This window comes from Cetorhinus maximus, chromosome 26 (genome assembly GCF_964194155.1).
Source record: "Cetorhinus maximus chromosome 26, sCetMax3.hap1.1, whole genome shotgun sequence".
In the NCBI taxonomy this organism is placed as follows: domain Eukaryota; kingdom Metazoa; phylum Chordata; class Chondrichthyes; order Lamniformes; family Cetorhinidae; genus Cetorhinus; species Cetorhinus maximus.
The window spans coordinates 31,602,557-31,626,116 of record NC_135904.1 but is presented as its reverse complement, the minus strand read 5'-3'; the positions used below and the strand labels follow the sequence as shown (position 1 = coordinate 31,626,116).

At 42.3% G+C, this 23,560-nt stretch overlaps 1 protein-coding gene across 2 annotated transcripts in view; it reads right to left on the bottom strand.

Moving 5' to 3' along the window:
- Positions 1-23,560, bottom strand: part of efl1 (elongation factor like GTPase 1) — a 299,163-nt gene that overhangs the window by 217,346 nt on the left and 58,257 nt on the right. For both annotated transcript variants that reach the window (XM_078530449.1, XM_078530450.1), the window contains exons 9-10: positions 12,903-12,982; positions 3,013-3,149 (exon numbers count right to left, since the gene is read on the bottom strand). In XM_078530449.1, the coding sequence (XP_078386575.1) occupies positions 3,013-3,149; positions 12,903-12,982 (217 nt within the window). The remainder of the gene's footprint in view (positions 1-3,012; positions 3,150-12,902; positions 12,983-23,560) is intronic.

Genomic DNA, 23,560 nt, shown 5'->3' with positions numbered 1-23,560 from the left:
TTTTGGCTGCACAAGACAACGAGAACGAGAGGAGCAGAGCGATGTCAACCAACCCAATGAAGAGGCATTTTCCCTCTTCTCTGGAAGGTCAGTATGGAGATTCCAGCAGAGAAATCAATGAAAACTTATGCAGAACTGGATGATGCTGTACGATGCACAGCATAACTGACAGATGATACCATTGTAGATGTAGTACATTCTTCAGCTGAGGAGGCCAATGATCCTGAAGATTCCGATGAATGCATAATCGCTCGCCCAACTGTTTTCCTGGCCACTGCCATGAAAGCTGTAGAGATACTCCGGGATTTCACACTGCAGCACAAACCCATGTTGGACTGCATTGATGACATGGCGGACTGTATCGTGCACGTCCGAAAACTGCACACTGAGCAGAATAAGATTACCGAGTTTTCCTGGTACTAAATCCCAGCTTCTGTCAAAGCCAAACCCCCCATGGCCTTTTTCAAAACCAACACAATGTAAACTAGGAACAAATGGAATTAAGCTTTTCCACTCTTTTACTTTAGTTTAACTGTGTTTTTTATGTGGTATTTGAATCTGAAAAAGTGTTAGAAGCAGTTTTCAGCACATTGGGTTCCATAGAGGCGCATTCATATGGAAAATTATTTTTAATAGGCATGAAAGTTGTAAATGTTGATTTTGAGAGAGAATTGGGTGTACTTGCACATGGAAGGCAAAATTAGTATGTAGATATAGCTAGCAATTAGGAAGGTGAATGGCATGTTGGACTTTATTGCAAGGCAATTGAAGTACAAGAATAAGGAAATCTTGCTACAACTATGCAGGACTTTAGTGAGGCCACACCTGAATACTGTGCGCAGTTTTCGCTTCCACATTTAAGCAAGGAAATGCTTGCATTAGAGGTGCAATAGCACCAAGGGTTCAATAGCTCAATCCCCGAGATGAGGGTTTGTCCTATAATGAGAGCTTAAGTAAATTGGACCTATATTCTCTGGTGCTTAGAAGAATAATTCTGAAGGAGCTTGACTGGGCATGCAAGAGATTGTTTCCCCTGGCCGGGGAAATCTAGAATATGGGGGCACAGTTTCACGATAAGGGCTTGATCATTTAGGACAGAGATAAGAGAAATTTCTCCACTCAAAAGGTTATGAATCTTTAGAATTCGCTATGCCAGAGAGTTGTTGATGTGAACAGGAAAGTGGAGTTAAGGCTGATGGCACAGCCGTGATCATACTGAACAGGGGAGCAGGTTCAGGGGCTCTATTGTCTATTCCTGCTCCTATTTCTTATGTTTTATAAACATTGATAGGATTAACAATTTCCAAGTTCAAACCCATTACAGAGAAAATACAGACTGTATAAGGAGCTTTGACCAATCAAGTTATACAACAAACTATATCACCTTTCTGGACTGATAACAGCTGAAATGATCACATCGTCGTACACCAAGGGCATTTGTGCATCACAAGGCTGACAGATGGTTACCCTCACATTCCATGCTGAATTACTGCTTATTCTATTGCCCTATCCTACCTAGCAGTACCAATCTCACCAGGGTATAAGTAATTCTATGTTAACTTAGAATCCAAAATGTCCAGAAGGCAGCTACAGTTTCCTTACAAACCAAGTACGGGTTGGCATAAGCCAACTCTAACAATTAACCCAGATATGTTAACCCAGACATGTTGTAGTCGTATGATTCAAGGAAGACACTTTTTGAAACATCCTGGGGGCATCAGAAGGCCATTGTTTGATCATTTACATCCTGAAACCCAAAGGATTTTGAGTCCACTGCCAGACCACAGCACACGAATGATATGAGGAAGAATAATCAACTTCAGTTTTAATTGCCTTAGGGCTGGTTTTATTTTTGATCTACGAAATATGATGGAGTTCTCCCAATTTCTTTGGCACAGTGAAGTAATGGAAGCAGAAACCCCTAAGGATCCTCTACAGGCTGGAACAAAGCCAGTCAAGTAGAAGAGCAAAAGTAATAGCACATGTTCGATAGCTCAACATTATATAAGTTTCAGATCCCAGGCTGCTCATGATTTTGAATGATCCTGATGGTTATTTTAAAATATTGATCTCTTTCAGAATGGATGCCGTTTATAATACTCATTCTTTGTAAATATAAGCATTAATGTAATAAATATGCATGAAGATAGGTTCGAGTAGACATTAACTCTTTTTAACATGACAAGGTTGCTCCACCTTTTGCGTGTGTTTTGGAAGTCACGTATTTTCTTCTTCCCAGCCTTTAACCAAACCGTACCGAGAGATGGTCAAGGAATCAGGCCATTTACCGGCAGGATTCTTTTAATGTCATTCTATAACTATTCATTAGAACCCTGAATTCAACAGCTCAAAGCAACAAATCAGAAGTATAAATTCAATGGCGTTTCAACAGACTATACCAGTGGTTCTCAACATTTTTACTTCTGAGGCCCCTTTTCAGTGCAATAAAACTTCCACTGCTCCTCTGTAACACAAATACCTTTACTATGTAAAAAAAGTTATACGATTAAACATGCTTATCTTTGCTTTACTTCCATAATGTGAAACTTGTTGCTGGTAGTCAGGAATACAGCAAGGCTTGGGTGAGGAGTGTAGCCACGTGTTACAGCTGCAAGCCTTCTTGGGCCTTTGTGAACAGCAAAGTTCAGTGGCGGACCGCTGGCTGAATTGAATGGTCATGGCGCTCAAGTGCAGGTTTAAATGATCATTAGAAAGATTAGAATTGTGCAAGGCCCACATTCTACACATTCCCTGATTAGTTTTGGTGGGCCCTGGTTGAAAACCCATGGTCTACACCACACTTTCCTCTCCCAGCTTTTAAAACTGAAGCTTAATAGTTTTGTAGTCCATATCTTGAATTTATGAAAGGTCACACTTTGATTAACTTACCATTGTTTAGGTTATACAGATGAATTCACCAGCCGTTATAATCACAATCACTAATAATTTGTCAATCATGAATTAATTAAATATTAAAATGCAAAAAAATTAAATCACCTAATTAAAGGATACACAACACAGCGTGGGAGATGGGAAGCCATTGAGTACAAATGGCATTAAGGTGTACTTTAGGATCCGTGTGACGTGAATCACGAGGTAGAATGGTTAGACCCAATGAATTTACTATCTTATCAATCTTCTCTTTGTCCCTAGAAACCAAAACAAAATATTATTACTTCTTCACACATACATTCATTCCTTAAAAGAACAGTCAAGGGGAGGCTCAAAAATTCTCATCTTGAGGAGTGCATAAAACTGAGACTGTTCAGAGGGCAACATACACTTACAAAAAGAGACTGCTTGCATTTCATGCTTAGCTCAATGCTGAAGTCAGGGTATTGCTGGTTTTGGCATCCAGTAGTCCAATATCAGTGTGCAAATGACTACAGTGCACTGTCATAGTCATTGGAGAATTAAATAATTAAATAACTTCAGGTAGGTTTACATTTGATTGCTGCCCTTAGCAAATGTCAGGCTGTAGGAAAAGGCTGTGAAATATAATTCCTCCTAAGTATTGCCTGGAATATATTCATTTAATGATCACATAAGCCAGCACTGCAGTGTCATTGCCAAACAAGAAAAAACATCAAATTTGACTCGAGACTCAGAGATTTCTCATGGCACTGCTCATGGGTATTCTGGAACACGAAGTGTGGGTTTTGATGTTTACTACAGTCCTGCTACAGTATAACTGACAGGGGTTCTCCCCTCACTTTAACACGGCAAATGTACTGACGCAGTGTTCCGCATGATTGGCTAAGGTTACAAATATCAGATGCTACACTAACACTGAAAGATATAAGCATCACAGATGCATCAGTAATAAAATTTATCTGCCACTTTCCAAAACTTTGCCCTAACCTCCATAAAAACCTTTCATTTCTAGTTATTTACATTACAAATTATGTATTTTCTGCATACTCTTCCTCTCATGATGGATTTGCAGTATTAGTTTCACATTTAAATACTTGACCAGTCCCTTCCCTCAAACATGTTTCCAACCACAATTTGAGGTCAGCATCAAATCTTCCCAAACATTCTCCTCTAGGAAAAGATATTAGTTTTTCCCAGCAACATAAGAGTAATCACCCTCAGTCATTGTCCCAGAAATGCATGACTTCCATTCTGTACCTCCAAAATTAAAGTTCTCAAAACAAAACAAAATTTTACTTATAAAAGAAACTGTCATGGATAGAGGAATGCACTTAACAAAGCTCTGCACACCCTTTATCCTTTGTCATTATTAAAGCTGAAGATACACAGTAAGATGGCAATCTTGGTATACCAGTTACAGATAGGTACCTGGTACTTGGCAGAGCAGGGAGGGTTTGTAAGCCTGAGTGTGGTGAGTCTTGTGACCATGTATCACTGTGGAGGGAGAACCAGAGGTTTAGGAGAACTGAGAGATTAAATGTGGGATCTGGTTCACTGGCTTGCTCCCGGGGCCTGTCAGCGTGAAGTGAGTAGGGTTGCCAACAGTCCACAATTGTCCTGGAATCTCCAGTATCCAGTCCTGGGCACTGCTTTGAGGTACCCGCTAAAACACTAAAATTTGTTTCATTGAACGCTTTCATTTATTAGGTAAAAAATATTGTATAGGACAAAAAAGGCTGTTTGACTAGCCATGATGGTTATAGGCAGCAGCTCATGTGATGAAACCTTTAGAAATATCACAGAATTGTAATGGCGCAGAAGGAGGCCATTTGGCCCATCATGTCTGCATCAGATCTCTAAATGAGCATTATGACTTAGTGCCATCCTCCTGCCTTTTCCCCATACCCTTGCATGTTGTTTCTATTCAAATAATCATCTAATGCCCTCTTGAATGCCTCGATTGAACTTGCCTTCCAGGCAGTGCACCACACTTCCAAGCAGTGCATTCCAGACTTGAACTACTTGTTGTGTGAAGAAGTTTTTTCTCACATCACATTTGCTTCTTTTCTAAATCACTTTAAAACTGTGCCTTCTCGTTCTCGATCCTCTTACAAGTGGGAACATTTTATCCCTATCTACTCTATCCAGCCCGCTGATGTTTGAACACCTCTATCAAGTCTCCTCTTAGACTCCTCCTCTACAAGAAGAGTCCCAACCTCTCCAATCTATATTCATAACTGAAGTTTCTCATTACTGGAACCACGCTTGTAAACCTCTTCTGCACTCTCTCCAATGCGTTCATGTCCTTCCTATAGTGTGACGCCCAGAACTGTACACAATAATCCATCTGAGGCTGAACTAGTGACTTACATAAGCTCAGCAAAACCTCCTTGCTCTTGTAATCCAAGCCCCTATTAATAAAGCCCAGGATACTGTATGCTTTTTTAACTGCTTTCTCCACCTGTCCTGCCACCTCCAATGATCAATGCGCATATACAAGATCCCTCTGCTTCTGCACCCCTTCAAGAATTGTACCCCTTATTTTATATTGTCTCTCCATGTTCTTCTTACCAAAATGCATCACCTCACACTTCTCCGCATTGAACTTCATCTACCACCTATCTGCCCACTCCACCAACTTCCATTTGAAGTTCTCCACTGTCCTCCGTGCAGCTTACAATGCTTCCAAGTTTCATATCTTCCGCAAACTTTGAAATTGTCCCCTGCACACCAAGATCTAGACCATTAATAGGTATTAGAAAAAGCAAGGGTCCCAATACCAACCCCTGAGGAACTGCACTACAAGCCTTCATCTGGACCGAAAAATATCCATTAACCATTAATCTCTATTTCCTATCAGTCAGCCAATTCTGCATCCACATTACTACTGTCCCTTTTATTCCATGAGCTATAACTTTTCCTACAAGTCCATTGTGTGACACCGTATCGAATCCCTTTTGAAAGTCCATGTACACCACATCAACCCTTTCTGTTGCCTCTTCAAAAAACTCCTGAGTTAGTTAAACACAATTTCCCTTTAGAAATCCATGCTGGCTCTTCCTAATCAACCCACATTTTTCCATGTTACTAATTCTATCCCAAATAATTGTTTCCAGAAGCCCACCCACCACTGAAGTTAAACTGGCTGGTCTGTAATTGCTGGGCTTATCCTTGTAGCTTTTTTGAACAAGGGTGTAACATTTGCAATTCCCCAGTCCCCTGGCACCTCCCCCAAATCTAGGGAAGACTGGAAGATTATGGCCAGAGCCCCTGCAATTTCCACTCCCACTTCCTTCAAATTCTTTGGATGCATCTCATCCAGTCTGCTGCCTTATCAACTTTAAGTACCGACAGTTCCTCCTTTTCAATTTTGAACCCTTCTAGTGGCAGAGTTTCCTCGTCTGTCACCATGGCCTGGATAGCACCTGCTTCCTTGGTAAAGACAGCTGCAAAGTATTCATTTAACACCTCAACCATGCCCCCTGCTTCCATGTGTGAATCCCCCTTTTGACCCCGAATTGGCCCTACTCCTCCTTTTACCACCGTCTTACTATTTGTGTTCCGACAGACGACTTTGGGATTCCCCTTTATGTTGGCTGCCAGCCTTTTCTCATAATCCCTCTTCATTTCTCTTATTTGCTTCTTCACCTCTCCTCTAAACCTTCTGTATTCCACTTGGTTCTCGATTGTATTTTCTACCTGACACCTGTCATAAGCACACTTTTTCTTCTTTGTCTTAATTTCTATCTTCTTTTTCATCCAGGGAGCTCTGGATTTGTTTGCCCTTACTTTCCCATTGGAGGGAATACACCTTGACTGTGTGCGAACCATTTATTTTTTGGAAGTAGCCCATTGTTCAGCTACAGTTTTTCCCGCCAACCTTTCATTCCAGTCTGTCCGGCTCAGCTCCATTCTTGCCCCATTCAAGTCAGCTCTCCCCAAGTTAATTATTCTTACTCTGGATCACACATTGTCCTTTTCTACCATCATCCTAAACCTTATGATACAATGATCACTGTCTCCTAAATGTTCCCCACTGACACTTGATCAACTTGGCCCACCACATTTCCAAGAGCCACATCTAGCAGTGCATCCTTTCTTCTTGGACTGGACATATACTGTTATACAAAATTCTCCTGAGCACAATCTAGGAATGCTTGCCCATCTCCGCCCTTTACACTACCACTGTCCTAGTCTACATTCGGGTAATTGAAGTCCCCCATTATAACTACTCTATAATGTTTGCATCTCTCTGTAATTTCCCTGCAGATTTGTTCCTCTACATCCTTCCCAACAGCTGGTGGTCTATAGGCGACACCAAAAAATGTAATTGCACCCTTTTTGTTCCTTAGCTCTAGCAAAATTGATTCTTTCGTTGAACTCTCTGGAACATCCTCTTTCTCCAGCACTGCAATGGCCCCCTTAACCAATGCTGCCACCCCTCCTCCTTTTCCATCTTTTCTGAACACCTTGTATCCAGGAATATTTAACACCCAGTCCTGACCTTCCTTGAGCCAGATCTGTTATCGCCACATCATCATATTTCCGCATGGCAATCTGCACCTGAAACTCCCCAATCTTATTTACTATACTCCATGCATTCACATACATGCACTGTAACCCTGATTTCGACTTCATGACTTTCTCCTTAACCCCGACTCCACCTATTAACTTACTATTCTCTATACTAGTACTATCAGTCTTGTCCAGGTGCCCAATCAGAGTTGGCAACCCGAGGGAGGGGCGGGCATAGGCCTCCCAAAAGGTGAGGAGGGGAAGGAGAGGTGGGGGATGGGGAGGAAGGGGTGAAACGGGAGGAAGAGAGGGGGGAGGAGAAGGGAGTGAGGGGAAGGGGGAAGGAAAGTGTTAGAGAAGAGGAGGAGGGGGATAGGGTGGAAAGGGGTAAAGAAGGCAGGCAATGGGTGAAGAAAGGAAGGGAAGAAAAGGGCAGAAGTAGGGAAATGGAGGGGGGAGGTGGAAGAGGGAAAAGTGGGAAGGGGGACAGGGCAACAGAAGAGGGAAAATGGGGAATGGTGGAAGAGGGAAAGGGGAAAAGGGGGACAGGTCAAGCAATACTGGTAAGAATATATATTTTCAAAATCTACACAAATATTAGATTTAATGCTTCACTAACACAATGCTACTGAAGCCAGGCAAGTGTTCGCACTGCACATCTCAGACTTGCTTTCAGTTAAATGTCACAGGTATTGGTCAAAAAAAAAAATCAAGACCAAGCTCAGCTTTAGCAGCAGGCTCAGGCCTTCAAGTGAAAATTTTAAGGATAGTATAACCAGATATGGCTACACAGTCTAAGCATTAAAACTGAACTGGTACGGAAAGCATTATTCCAAGCGCACATGCCATGAGCTTTCCCCCCAACTGTTCAACCAGGTAGTGTAAACAGGGTACTGCTGGGGTCAAATCCGAACTCCGAAAACACACCCAAGGACATATTTTTGTTGCAGCAGTTGGCAGTTTTTTTCAAACTCAACCCAAAAATAGGAATCATTTGAAGGGGTCACAAAATCCTGCCCATACAAGAATGCATAGACGTTCACGGTCATGGTCATTCGCTTTGGATTAGTCTGGGGAATGATTCAAAGGCACTTGAACCAGAACAAAATTACCAGCCAGCAATAACTTTTTTCTGACTTGGCATTCTGCATCAACCTCTTGGCCCATCCAAAGTGCTAACTTCATACAAACAAATTTAGCTGCTTGGTGATACATGCAGGCAAGCCATAATACTAGTTTGCAATATTGCTTTCAATGTTGAGCTTCTTTTGTTTGTTGGAGTATTAATAATGATCTAAAGGCTCAAGAGTAAATACACTACTTCTTATTTATAACAGCAATAAAATATTAATGTTCTCTAGTCCAGGGCTAAATTTGAGGCATCCGACTCTCTCCTTGTCTATCTAGCAGGGAACCTCGAACAAATTCACTACAACTTATTATCATGGAAGGCTTAGGTGCTTGATCAATTTAATAATTTGAATAAATCTCCAATCTCAATGTGATTGGAGCCAGTGGGGTTGGGGGCAGGGAGGGTTTGGGGGGAGCTGCCTCTGGTACTGACAAGAGGAAATACCAAATTTTCCCTCCACATTTTTATGGGGCATATGCATGTCATCTTGTAATGTGTACCTAACAGCCTGTCATGGCAATGTCTTTTTCACTACTTCCCCAATGACCCACCAAAATCAGTAAGAGCTGACAAGCACAGGCCCACATTCAGCCAATGCATGGAGCTCAAACATTCTACGCCATGGTAATTCTATTGGACATTATACTTGTCACTAAGACTGGTCATTATATGCAGAAGTACAAATGACCAAGCCACTGCATTGCAAGCTTTCATTCTGCACTTGCCATTACAACAGCACATAAGACAAGAATATCTGCAGTAATTATGAATTCTATGCACAGAAAATCATGGCATAAAATACTGTGCTTATAACTGTGCAAGGTTTTAACAAAAGAAGCCTTTGTTTGCATTAAGCATTTAGACAGTGGCTGCCAGTCTTCATTACATAGTTGTTACTGAAGCAGAACAGTTCACTATTATGAGTATGAGCCACAAAAATTCTGCTGTCAGACTTGACTATTATTCTTAATGAGCATATCTAATAGCACAGAAATATTTTATTATTTTTAGCATCAATGCTTCATGTGCAGCAGTACAAAAATGTCACAGCCAGAATACATAATCTTCTTTACCCTTCTATAAAATGTCACATAAAACCACCACTAAGCTCCAAGACGAAACATGAATCCTATTCGACCTTTTCTTTTTTTACACATCAACAATGTGGCTTAGTTTGTGCATACTTGTATGAAGAGCATTCCTTTGAACTAGCCACATACATAAGCTAATATGTAATAATTAATGAACTGTCAGGATACAGGCTACAAGAAACCAACTCCTTCATGCTGCAAATCTGAACATTCACTGCTCCCAATAAAATCAATACAAAACTGTAGCCAAGAAGTAGGTGGTGTTTTTGAATGATTAATTTGTTCTGCATGTTAGAATTACCACATATCTGAAATCGACACTATTTATGATAATTTTGGGATTGTGACATGTTGCTCTCTCTTCTTCTTTCGACTTCTTCCATTTTACTTGGGGTCTCCACAATGCAGGTTGATCACCCTTCTCCAACTCCTTTTGTCATTCACCCATTCCTCTTCCAATCTGGCTGTGTTGAAGTCTCTTACTATGGCATCTTTTCATCTGGTCTTAGGTCTTCAATCTTTTCCTTCTTCCTGGCAGTCCTCTCTCTATCACTCCCCTCACCACATGTCCTCTCTCACTCCGCAACACATGACCATACCAATTCAATCTCTTCTCAGCTACTTTCTTCGATGCTCTCCCACAATCTTCACTGACCTACTGACATACTGGTTTGTGATCTTGTTCTTTCTCATCACTCCACACATTCTTCTCAACATTTGTATCCAGTCATTATTCCTCTCTTCTTGATGTTGTCCAAGTTTTTGCACTATATAACAAGGCTGGTCTCACAACTGTCTTGTAGATTTCGTTCAGTTTCAGTGATACTTTTCTTTCACATAACACTCCACTGCGCTTTTTCCAATTACTCCTACCAGAGCTAACATGCTGCTTAATTTCGATTTTCATATTTCCATCTTATGCCACCACTGACACCAGGTACTTGAAGCTACTCACTTTTTCCAAGTCTTCTCCCAGAATCTTTACAGCTCCAAACTAATCCTCTTCCCTATGCTCAAACTGACAAATTGTGTCTTTGGTCTACTGACCTACATACAGTCTTCCACTGCTTTTCTCCAGCTCCCCAGATACTCAGTCATGTTATCATACCCCCACACAGCTCAATGTCACCTGCAAACATCATTCACTATGGCACTTCCCATCTCACTTGCTCAGTTAGAACATCCATGACAATGAAGAAAAGGAAGAGGCTCAATCAATCATGGTGTAATCCAACTTTGGCTTTGAAACTCTCACTCTCCACCACACTGTTTCTTACTCTCATCTAGTCATATGTACTTCGGGTACTCCATGAATTCTAGCACATCTCCAGACTTCCTCCCTAGGCACCTATCATAAGCCTTCTCTAGATCAATGAATACAATCTTCATGTTGCATTGGCCATCCCGATATTTCTCCATCTCTTATCTCTAAACAAAAAAATTGGTGCTTCTTCGGGGTATGAATCCATACCAACCTTCATGGATTTCCACAAATCATAGCTGATATGAATCTACAGGTTGCTCATTCTGGTTAAATTGCTGCTGGCAGTAATCATATGCAACACCTTTTAGCACTGACATTGCACTGTGGCTTTGTTCAACTAATAATTGAAGGGTTTGACCTTAAATTCCAAATGCATAACTTTAATAGAATGGGCATGATTGATACATACGCAGAGCTATTGTTACAGCAATGAATAAAATGGAACAGTACTCAAAGCAACCAGAAATTGATTAAAGCAGAGTCAGTGGACAACAAATACAGAGTTGATGGCAAAAACATTGATTATATTGCTATGAAACAACATTACTGAACTTTAGAAGACAAAGACAACATGCAAACTTCCGCAAAGCTCTGCTGAGTGACAATTTTGTGCAGCGGCTGTTTACATATACAGGAACAGAAAGACCATACTGATGATATTCAGCTTATTAGGAAGATAAGATTGAATTTGAATGCTACCTTGCAATTTAAGCCTGGGAATTAGAGACTTTAAAAAATGTGATGTTGTAAAATGAATTTTTTCTAATGGAACATAGGACTTGGCCAGTGACTCCATAACCAGTTTGTAAAATAAGATGTTAAGGGAGAAGATGGGCAGTTGCTAAAACCAAGAGCCTGGTATGAAAGAAGTCTCAATCCCTGCATCCAATGCCATAAACCCACAACATGTAATATTTCCAGACTGCACCATATGCTTCCAAGGCGCTTACAAATAGCAATCACCCTTATTCATATGTGCAGGAAATCTTTTTTAAAATTCATTTATGGGATGTGAGCATCACCGGCTAGGCCACCATTTACTGCCCAGCCCTAATTGCCCTTGAGAAGGTTGTGGTGAGCTGCATTTTGAATCGCTGCAGTCCATGTGGTGTAGGTACACCTACAGTGCTGTTAGGGAGGGAGCTCCAGGATTTTGACCCAGCGACAGTGAAGGAACGGCAATATATTTCCAAGTCAGGGTGGTGTGTGGCTTGGATGGGAACTTCCAGGTGGTGGTGTTCCCATGTGTCTGCTGCCATTGTCCTTCTAGATGGTAGTGATTGTGGGTTTTAAAGGTGTTGTCGAAGGAGCCTTGGTGTGTTCCTGCAGTACATCTTGTAGGTGGTACACACTGCTGCCACGCTTCGACGGTGGTGGAGGGAGTGAATGTTTGTGGATGGGATGCTAATCAAGCAGGCTGCTTTGTCCTGGATGGTGTCAAGCTTTTTGAGCATTGCTGGAGCTGCACTCATCCAGGCAAGTGGAGAGTATTCCATCACACTCCTAACTTGTGCCTTATAGATGGTGGACAGGTTTTGTGGAGTCAGGAGGTGAGTTACTTGCCACAGGATTCATAGCCTCTGAACTGCTCTTGTAGCCACAATATTTATATGGCTAGTCCAGTTCCGTTTCTGGTCAATGGTAACCCCAAGGATGTTGATAGTGGGGGAATTCAATGATGGTAATGCCATTGAATGCCAAAGGGCGATGGTTGGATTCTCTCTTGTTGGAAATGGTCGCTGCCTGACACTTGTGTGGCACCAATGTAACTTGCCGTTTATCAGGCCAAGCCTGGATATTGTACAGGTCTTGCTGCATCTGGACATGGACTGCTTTAGTGTCTGAGGAGTTGCGAATGGTGCTTAACATTATGCAATCATCAGCAAACATCCCCACTTCTGACCTTATGTTGGAAGGAAGGTCATTGATGAAGCAGCTGAAGATGGTTGGGCTGAGGACAGTACCCTGAGGAGCTCCTGCAGTGATGTCCTGAAAGCTACACAATGGCATAAGAAAACATTCTTACCTTCTGACAACTACGGCCTCGTACAGACTCCAGATGTTTTCCAGCACTAACTGTACAAAGAGGGGCTTTTTCCCTTTTGACTGCAATGGTGGAGAAAACAATTTCAGTTAATCGAAAGATTAAACTAATCGACAAAAGAATTGAAACTGCTCTAAAAGTTGCCAAACTAACTTTTTTTTACAAATAAATTGAGTACCTTTTATACCACAGACTGGGAAGAACATGCTCAGGGTTCTCAGGATCTACCACCATAGACGACCAGAGCAGAAGGGGAGAATGTACATAGAATTCCAGATTATGTCAATTTACTTACGAATTAGGAACAGGAGAAGGCCTTTCGGCCCCTCGAGCCTGCCCCGCCATTCAATAAGATCATGGCTGATCTGATTGTAACCTCAACTCCACATTCCTGCCCACCCCCTATAACCTTTCACCCCCTTGATTATCAAGAATTTATCTAGCTCTGTGTTAAAAATATTCAACAACTCTGCTTCCACTGCCTTTTGAGCAAGTGAGCTAATAAGACTCTCAGCCCTTATAAAAATTTCCCCTCATCTCTGTCTTAAATGGGTGACCCTTATTTTTAAAGTGACCCCTAGTTCCAGGTTCTCCCACAAGAGGAAACATCCTTCGCACATCCACCCTGTCGCCTCAGGGTCTTACATGTTGCAATCAAGTCACCTCTTACTCTTATAAACTCCAGCGGATACAAGCCTAGCCTGTCCAACCTTTCCTCATAAGGTAACCCTCCCATTCCAAGTATTAGCCCAGTAAGCCTTCTTTGACTGCTTCCAACACATTTATATCCTTCCTTAAAGGTGCACACAGTACTCCAGATATGGTCTCACTAATGCCCTGTATAACTGAAGCATAACCTCTCTACTAATGTATTCAATTCTCCTCGCAATAAAATATAACATTCGACTAACTTTGCTAATTACTTGCTGTACCTGTATACAAAAATTTTACAATTCATGCGCTAGGACACCCAGATCCTTCTGCATCTCAGAGCCCTTCAATCTCTCACCATTTAGATATCATGCCTCTTTACTGTTCTTCCTGCTAAACGGACAATTTCACATTTTCCCACATTATATTCCATCTGCCAGATCTTTGCCCACTCACTTAACCTATCTAAATCCCTTTGCAGCCTCCTTATGTCCTCTTCACAACTTATTTTTCTACCTACCTTTGTAAGCAGCATCCCACCAACCAGAAAATGACCCATTTATGCTTACTCTGTTTCCTGTTAGCCAGCCAATCTTCTATCCAAGCCAATATGTTACCCCCTACACCGTGAGCGTTTATTTTCTGCAATAACCTTTGATGTTGGACCTTATCAAATACCTTCTGGAAATCTAAGTACAGTACATCCACCAGTTACCCTTTATCCACAGCAATTTACTTCTTCAAAGGACTCCAATAAATTGTTATAAACATGATTTCCTTCTCACAAAACCATGTTGACTCTGCCTGATTACCTTGAATTTATCTAAGTGCCCTGCTATAACATCTTTAATAATAGCTTCTAACATTTTTCCTATGGCGGATGTTGACCTAACTGGCCTGCAGTTTCCTGCTTTCAGTCTCCCTCCCTTTTTGAATAAAGGAGTTACATTCACATTACTTTAATAATTTAAAAATTTTCCAGACATAGTGGAGAGTTGCACAACTCTTTTCACTGAAGTTTGAAATATTTTTGAAAACTATATTTACAACCAAGTGTCACAGGCAATTTTAAGGCGTTAACTTTTATTGCTCCTGAACAAATATATTAGAATCTGAATGTGTGTATTTTCTTACTTCGGTGTGATTGAGTCAATTTAAATAACCCAACAGCAAGCTTTTGTATTTTTAAAAGGAAGATGATTAGTTTATTTCTCATACAATTGTCCTGGAACAAAAATGTTTCACTCACATGAAACACTAACACACGCACACAAAAACTAGATACAGTTGAAGGTAAAACAGTAATTATAAAAATGAAATTTAAGTTAGCCTCTATTTCGGTTAATTTCATAGTCAAATAGTGACTTTTTGTAAGCAAAGATCTTACAATTCCTAGAGTTGATCTGCCTGGAGGTTATTTTCACAGGTAGGCTTGAAGACAGAACAAGTTAGAGGAGACAGAGAGAGAGACAGAGAGAGACAGAGAGAGAGAGACAGAGAGAGAGACAGAGAGAGAGACAGAGAGAGAGACAGAGAGAGAGACAGAGAGAGACAGAGACAGAGACAGAGAGAGAGACAGAGAGAGAGACAGAGAGAGAGAGACAGAGAGAGAGACAGAGAGAGAGACAGAGAGAGAGACAGAGAGAGAGAGAGACAGAGAGAGAGACAGAGAGACAGAGAGAGAGACAGAGAGAGAGACAGAGAGACAGAGAGAGAGACAGAGAGAGAGACAGAGAGAGAGACAGAGAGACAGAGAGAGAGAGACACAGGGAGGGAGACACAGAGAGAGAGACACAGAGAGAGAGAGACACAGAGAGAGAGAGACACAGAGAGTCAGAGAGAGAGAGTCAGAGAGAGAGAGACAGACACAGAGAGACAGACACAAAGAGACACAGAGAGAGACACAGAGAGAGAGAGACACAGAGAGAGAGAGACACAGAGAGTCAGAGAGAGAGTCAGAGAGAGAGAGACAGAGAGAGAGAGACAGAGAGAGAGAGAGAGAGACAGAGAGAGAGCAGTCGATGGCTTTGCAGTTGGACCACCTCTCTCTCTAATGGAATTCTGTCTGCATTTCTGGAGATGTCTCCAAAAAGCAGTTTGAATTTTCTGCTGTACAACCTGGGAGAGGGAGGAAAGAGTGGACCTGTAAGGAACATGCCATAGAGGGATAGGAGATAAATACAGAGCGTGGCTTGGGGCCTGCAGTAAACCTGGGAAAGAGGGACGACAGTGGACCTCTAATGAACACGTTGGAGAGGGAGAGGAGATAAATACAGAGCAAGGCTAGGGGCCTACAGTTACCTGGGAGAGAGGGAAGACAACAGGCCTGTAAGGAACACACCAGAGAGGGAGAGGATAACTAAGGCAGCTGCTGGAGAACACCAGGTTTGAAATAAAAAATCAAACTGTAACATCACAATAAAGTCGTAAGGTGATTGGCTGGTGAGCATTGCTGCTTAGGAACTGAGTCTAAACAACTGGGAGTTTTAAAAACCTTGAAAATATTAACTATTAGTAACAAGTAACAAGTAAGCAGTTGGTGAATCTTACCTTTTATTCTTAAGTAAGATTTGTTACCACTAGTAAAGTGTAGTAAGTGTTAGTAGGGTTTATCAATATCGCTCAGGTTTATTAATAGTAGTAAGTTTTATTAGTATTGGTAAGTCCCTAATATTGGTAAGGTTTATTACCAGTAGTAAGGTTTAAATGCAGTAACAAGGTTATCAGATAATAGAGCAATGGCGGGGCTGCTCCAATTTTGAGTGTGCCCATCCTGGGCTATGTGGGGACTCCAGGGCGCCTCCCATGTCCTGGATAACCATTTGTGCAGGAAGTGTCGTCAGTTGCAGCTGTTTGAACTCCAGGCTGTAGAACTTGAGTACCAGCTGGTGTCACTGCGGTGCATCCATGAGGTTGAAAGTTACTGGATAGCACATTTATAGATGTGGTTACCCCACAACTTAAGGTTATGTATGCAGGGAAAGGAGGAAGGGGTGACCACCAGACAGTCAAAAAGGAACATGCAGGTACAGCAGGGGGCCCCTGAATGTATCCCACCCTCCAGCCAGTATTCAGCTCTAAACCCTGATGAAAGCGATGATCATCTGGGGAGTGCAGCCAGAACCACGTCTATGGCACCACGGGTGACTCAGCTGTATGAGGGGAAAAGGCAGTCTGAACAGCAATAGTGATAGGTGATCTGATAGTTAGGGGAACTGATAGGCGTTTCTGTGGCTGCAGATGTGAATCCAGGATGCTGTGCTGTCTCCCTGGTGCCAGGTTCAAGGGTGTCACAGGTCAGCTGAAGAGCACCCTGAGGGAGGAAGGTGAACAGCCAGAAGTCATGGTCCAGATCAATACCAGTGACACGGGTAGAAAAAGAGGGATGTGGTCCTGCAGTCTGAATTTAGGGAGCTAGGTGGAAAATTAGCAAGCAGGGCGTAGTGATCTCTGGATTACTTGCAGTACCATGTGCAAGTGAGTGCAGAAACAGGAGGGTGAGGCAGATGAGTGCGTGGCTGGAAAGATGACGCAGGAGGGAGGGCTTTGCAATTTTAGGACATTGGGAACGGCCCTGGGGAAGATGGAATCTGTACAGGCTGGGTGGGTTGCTCCTGAACAGAGCTGGGGCAGAGTTCATTGCAGGGCATTTTACTCGTGCTATTGGGGAGGTTTTAAACTAACTTGGCAGGGTTGTGGGAACCAGGAGATAATATCAGAGAGGAGTACCAAGGCACAGAATACTTGGAGAGATAGCATTAGAGTAGGAAAAAATAAGTTAATAGGTGGGGCCAGTGTTTTTTTTTATTCATTCACGGGATGTGGGCTTCGCTGGCTGGGCCAGCATTTATTGCCCATACCTAGTTACCCTTGAGAAGGTGATGGTGAGATGTCTTCTTGAACCGCTGCAGTCCATATGGTGTAGGTACACCCATAGTGCTGTTAGGAAGGGAGTTCCAGGATTTCGACCCAGCGACAGTGAAGGAACGGTGATATATTTCCAAGTCAGGATGGTGAGTGACTTGGAGTGGAACTTCCAGGTGGCAGTGTTCCCATCTATCTGCTGCCCTTGTCCTTCTAGGTGGTAAAGATTGAGGGTTTGGAAGCTGTTGTCTGAGGAGCCTTGGTGGCTTCCTGCAGTGCATCTTGTAGGTGCACACTGCTGCTCCTGTGTGGCGGTGGTGGACAGACTGAACGTTTGTGGATGTGGTGCCAATCAAGCGGACTGCTTTGTCCTGCACGGTGTCCAGCTTCTTGAGTGTTGTGGGGGCTGCACTCATCCAGGCAAGTGGGAAGTATTCCATCACACTCAAGGCAGAAGCCAGGGAGATGGTGGACAGGCTTTGGGGATCAGGTGGTGAATTACTCATCGCACGATTCCTAGCCTCTGACCTACTCTTGTAGCCACAGTAATTAAATGGATAGTCCAGTTCAGTTCCTGGTCAATGGTAACCCCCAGGATGTTGATAGTGGGGGATTCAGTGATGGTAATGCCATTGAACATCAAGGGGTAATGGTTGGATTCTCTCTTGTTGGAGATGGTCATTGCCTAACACTTGTCTGGCGCGAATGTTACCTGCCACTTGTCAGCCCAAGCCTGGATATTGTCCAGGTCTTGCTGCATTGGGACATGGACTGCTTCAATATCTGAGTTGTCGCGAATGGTTCTGAACATTGTGCAATCATCAGCGAACATCCCCACTTCTGACCTTATGATGGAAGGAAGGTCACTGATGAAATAGCTGAAGGTGGTTGGGTCAAGGACACTGCCCTGAGGAACTCCTGCAGTGATGCCCTGGAACTGAGATGACTGACCTCCAACAACCACAACCATCTTCCTTTGTACTAGGTATGACTCCAACCAGCAGAGAGTTGTCCCCCTGATTCTCTTGACTCCAGTTTTGCTAGGGTTCCTGATGCCACACTCGGTAAAATGCTACCTTGATGTCAAGGGCAGTCACTCTCAACTTACCTCGGGAGTTCAGCTCTTTTGTCCATGTTTGAACCAAGGCTGTAATGAGGTCAGGAACTGAGTGGCCCTGGCAGAACCCAAACTGGACATCAGCGAGCAGGTTATTGCTAAGCAAGTGCCCTTTGATAGCACTGTTGATAACCCCTTCCAATACTTTACTGATGATGGAGAGTAGACTGATGGGGAGGTAATTGGCCAGGTTGGATTTGTCCTGCTTTTTGTATACAAGACATACATGGGGAATTTTCCACATAGCAGGGCAGATGCCAGTGTTGTAGCTGTACTGGAACAGCTTGGCTAGGGACGCGGCAAGTTCTGGTCTTCAACTCTTCAATACTATTGCCGGAATATTGTCAGAGCCCATAGCCGTTGCAATATACAGTGCCTTCAGCTGTCTCTTGATATCACATGGAGTGAATTGAATTGGCTGAAGACTGGCATCTGTGATGCCAGGGACCTCCGGAGGATGATCCACTCAACATTTCTGGCTGAAAATTGTTGCGAATGCTTCAACTCTATTAAAGGTGAAAGTAATAGCATATCAATTGGGGTTTCTGCGCATGCATGGTAATGCACAGAGTGTGGTAAATAAGATTGGTGAGTTACAGGCACAGACTATGTGGAAATATGATGTTGGAGCCATAACAGAGACCTGGCTCAAAGAAGGGCAGGAGTGGGTATTAAATATCCCTGGATACAAGGTGCTCAGGAAAGATAGAAAAGGAAGAAAAGGGGAGGGGTAGTGATATTGATAAAGGACAGGGTTCCAGCGCTGGAGAAAAAGGATGTCCCAGAGGGATCAAGGACAGAATCTATCTGGCTAGAACTCAGGAACAAAAAAGGTGCAATTACATTGCTCAGTATCATCTTTAGGCCACCAATTAGTGGGAAGGTTAAGGATCTCATCTGTCTTTACAAAGGAAGAAGATGCTACCCAGGCCATGGCAAAAGCTTAGGTAATTCAGGCATTAGATTCAATTGAAAAGTAGATGGTATTGGCTAGGTTATGTGTACTTAAAGTTGGTAAGGCACCAGGACCAGATGAGATGCATCCAAGGCTACTGAGGTAAGTGAGAGTGGAAATTGCAGAGGCACATAATTTTCCAGTCTTACTTCAGACTCAGGGGTGGTCCCAGGGGGCTGGAGAATTGCAAACGTTGTGCCCTTGTTCAAAAAAGGTGTAAAGATAAGCCCGGCAACTACAGGTTAGCCAGTTTAACTTCGGGGGTGGGAAACAACGATTCGGGATAAAGTAAATAGTCATATGGACAAATGCAGGTTAATTAAAGAAAGCCAGCATGGATTTCTTAAGGAAAAAGCATGATTAGCTAAGTTGCTGGAGTTTTTTTGAAGAGGTAACGGAGAGGGTTGATGAGGGCAATGCTGTTGATGTGGCGTACATCGACTTCAAAAGACATTTGATACAGTGTGGCACAACAGACTTGTGAGCAAAGTTCTAGCTGATGGAAGAAAAGGGACAGTAGCTACATGGATACGAAATTGGCTGAGTGGCAGAAAAGAGAGAGTTGTGGTTAACTGATGTTTTTCGGCTGGAAGAAGGTTTGTAGTGGAGTCCCCGAGGGGTCAGTGTTGGGACCTTTGCTTTTCCTGATATATATTAATGACCTAGACCTTGGTTTACATACAGGGCACAATTTTAAAGTACAAAATTGGAAGCATTGGGAACTATGAGGAGGATAGTGTAGAACTTCAAAAGGATGTAGACAAGTTGGTGGAATGAGCAGACAGGCAGCAGACAAAATTCAATGCAGAAAAATGTGAAGTGATTCATTTTGGTTGGAAGAACATGGAGAGACAATATAAAATAAATGGGTACAAGTCTAAAGAGGGTGCAGGGACAGAGGGATCTGAGTGTGTGCATAAATTGTTGAAGCTAGCAGGACAGGTTGAGAGAGCATTTAATAAAGCATACTGTACACTGGGCTTTATTAATAGGGGCACAGAATACAAGAGCAAGGAGGTTCTGTTGAATCTGTATAAGTCACTGGTTCGGCCTCAGCTAGAGTACTGCATCTAGCTCTGGACGCCGCACTTTAGAAAGGATGTAACGGTATTAGAAAGGGTGAAGAAAAGATTCAAGAGAATGGTTCCAGGTATATGGGACTTCAGTTATGAAGATAGACTGGAGATGCTAAGACAGTTTTCCTTGGATAAAAGAAGATTGAGAGTAGATTTGATAGAGGTATTCAAAATCATGAGGGGCTGGACAGGACAGATAGAAATAAACTGGTCCCACTCATGAAAGGATCAAGGACAAGGGGGCACAGATTTAAAGTAATTAGTAGGAGAAGCAAAGTGATATGAGAAGAAACTTTAAGCATCACGTGGTTAGCGTTTAGTGAGTGTGGCGGAGGCAGGTTCAAATGAAGCATTTAAAAGGAAATTAGATGTTATCTGAAAAGGAAGAAGATTACAGGGAGAAGGCAGGGAATGGTACTAGGTGAATTCGGAGAGCTGGTGCAGACACGATGGGCCAAATGGCCTCCTTCTGAGCCATAACAATTCTGGGATTTGTCAGGGAGCCAAGCTGGCCTCTGTAATCATGTGACCTTACATTAGTGTAAAGTCATGGTCCCAAATAAGAGATTATGGTAATTTAGTTAACAGTGAAGTCTTCTCCAACCTGTGTTTTTTTAAGGTAACCAAAGCCTTTAGATTTGACAAGGCAAGTTTAATCTACATGTCAGCCAAAGAAGAGTAAAATCTGGCAGGGTGAAAATGGGGCCACTGACCCAAACTCATCCCATTTCCACATGGCAAGTTAGATTTAAATCGGGCTTTAAGACTCCAAAAGATTTTACAATCTAATAATTAAGCTTTGGAACTCCAGAATTGGAAGTGAGTGGCCTAATATTACATCATGCTTTTAGCTGTGAACTTTCAATCCAGATAGAAGAAACATTCATTCCGAAGGGCTAGATGTGAAAGCCCTATCTAAAATGAGTTTGCATAGTCTTATCATAGGCCACAGGGTAAAATAATGATAATTTAGCACTAAATTGGTGAATTTTCTCTGCCTGTAATTTTCTCTGTAAATCACACGAATGGCTGATGTGAGAAATCAAAAAGATAGTTCAGCTCTAATGTTGGGAGAAGGACTGTGTAACGCTATGTCCAGCCTAAGAGTGCCGATGTCAAAAAGCAGGAAAGTGAACTCTTACCTTGATAAGCAGAAATATTCCTCCCCTCCCAACCAAAAAGTAGTCTTGGAAAACAAATCTTTGTTCTACCCACCAATGAACCATGCGATCATGATATTCTGCAATGTTGACAAATGCAACAGCTTTTCACGATAATTTAGCATTACCTTACTTTTATTCTCAATTTCACTTAATTGAAGGGATTTGTGCCTACTTCACTGTGGTAAATCAAAATTGCAAGCTCACCCAGCAGTACCGGTTGAATTTCCAACTTTTGTTTTTTTTAAAGTGGAGTTGAGGAAAATTAACAGAAAGCTCTGTAATAAAGCAACCAAGTCAAAAGTTGAACAGGTCTAGAGCAAATTGAGTTATACATAATTGTGGCCAAGTGGACCAAGTATCAGGCAGAGAACATTAGGGGAACAGCAATCATTATATCGTAAGGTTTACATTGGCTATGGAAAGAGACAAAGAACAATACAGAGGAAGAATAATTAACTGGGGGAAAGCCAACTTCAGTGAGGTGAGAATGGATCTGGGCCAAATAAATTGGAATCAAAGGTTGATGGGAAAAACTGTCGCTGAACAATGGGCTGCCTTTAAAGAAGACATAGCTCAGACACAGTTACGGTATATTCTCTCTAAAGGGAAAGGTAGGGCAAACAAATCCAGAGATCCCTGGATGTCAAAAGAGGAAGAGATTAAGATGAAGAGGAAAATGTAAGCTTATGACAGATGTCAGGTGGATATTACAATGGTGAACCAGGCTGAATATAAAAGGTTCAGAAGAGACGCGAGAAAGCAAATAAGAGAAGCAAAGAGAGAATGTGAAAAGAGACTGGCAGTCAACATGAAAGCAAATCCCAAAGTCTTCTACAAGCATTTAATAGTAAAAGGGTGGCAAAAAAAGTGAGGCCAATTAGGGACCAAAAAGGGGATTTACACATGGAGGCACAGGGCATAGCTGAGGTATTAAATGAATAATTTGCATCTGTCTTTACCAAGGAAGAAGATGCTATCCAAGCCACGGTGAAAGAGGAGGTAATTAATACAATCAAAGAATTTAAAGTTGACAAGGAGCAAGTATTTGATCAGCTGTCTATACTTAAAGTTAATGAAGTACCAGGGCTGGATGAGATGTATCCAAGGAAACTGAGAGAAGCGAGAGTGGAAATTGCAGAGGTACTGGCCATAATTTTCCAGTCTTCCTTAGACTCAGGGGTGGTGCCAGAGGACTGCAGGGTTGCAAATGTTACAACCATTTTTCAAAAAAGGGTGTAATAATGATAAGTCCAGCAACTACAGGCCAGTCAGTTTAACTTTGGTGGTGGGCAAACTTCCAGAAACAACAATTCATGGCAAAATTAAGAGTCACTTGGACAAATGGAGATTAATTAAGGAAAGCCAGCACAGATTTGTTAAGGGAAAATCATGTTTAACTTGCTGGAAATTTTTGAAGAGGTAACAGGAAGATTGATGAGGCAATGATGTTGATGCGGTGTGCACAGACTTCCAAAAGGCACTTGACATAGTGCCGCACAACAGACTTGTAAGCAAATTATAGCTCATGGAATAAAACAGACAGCAGCAACATGGATACAGAATTGGCTGAGCGATAGGAAAGAGAGGATAGTGGTTAATGGATGTTTTTTGGGTCGGTGGAAGATTTATAGTGGAGTTCCACAGGGGTCAGTGTTGGGACCCTTGCTCTTCCCGATACATATTAATAACCTAAAGCTTGGTGTACAGGGCACAATTTCAAAATTTGTGGATGCTACGAAACTTGAAAGCATTGTGAACTGTGAGGAAGATAGTGCAGAACTTCAAAAAGGACATAGACAAGTGGCAGATGAAAT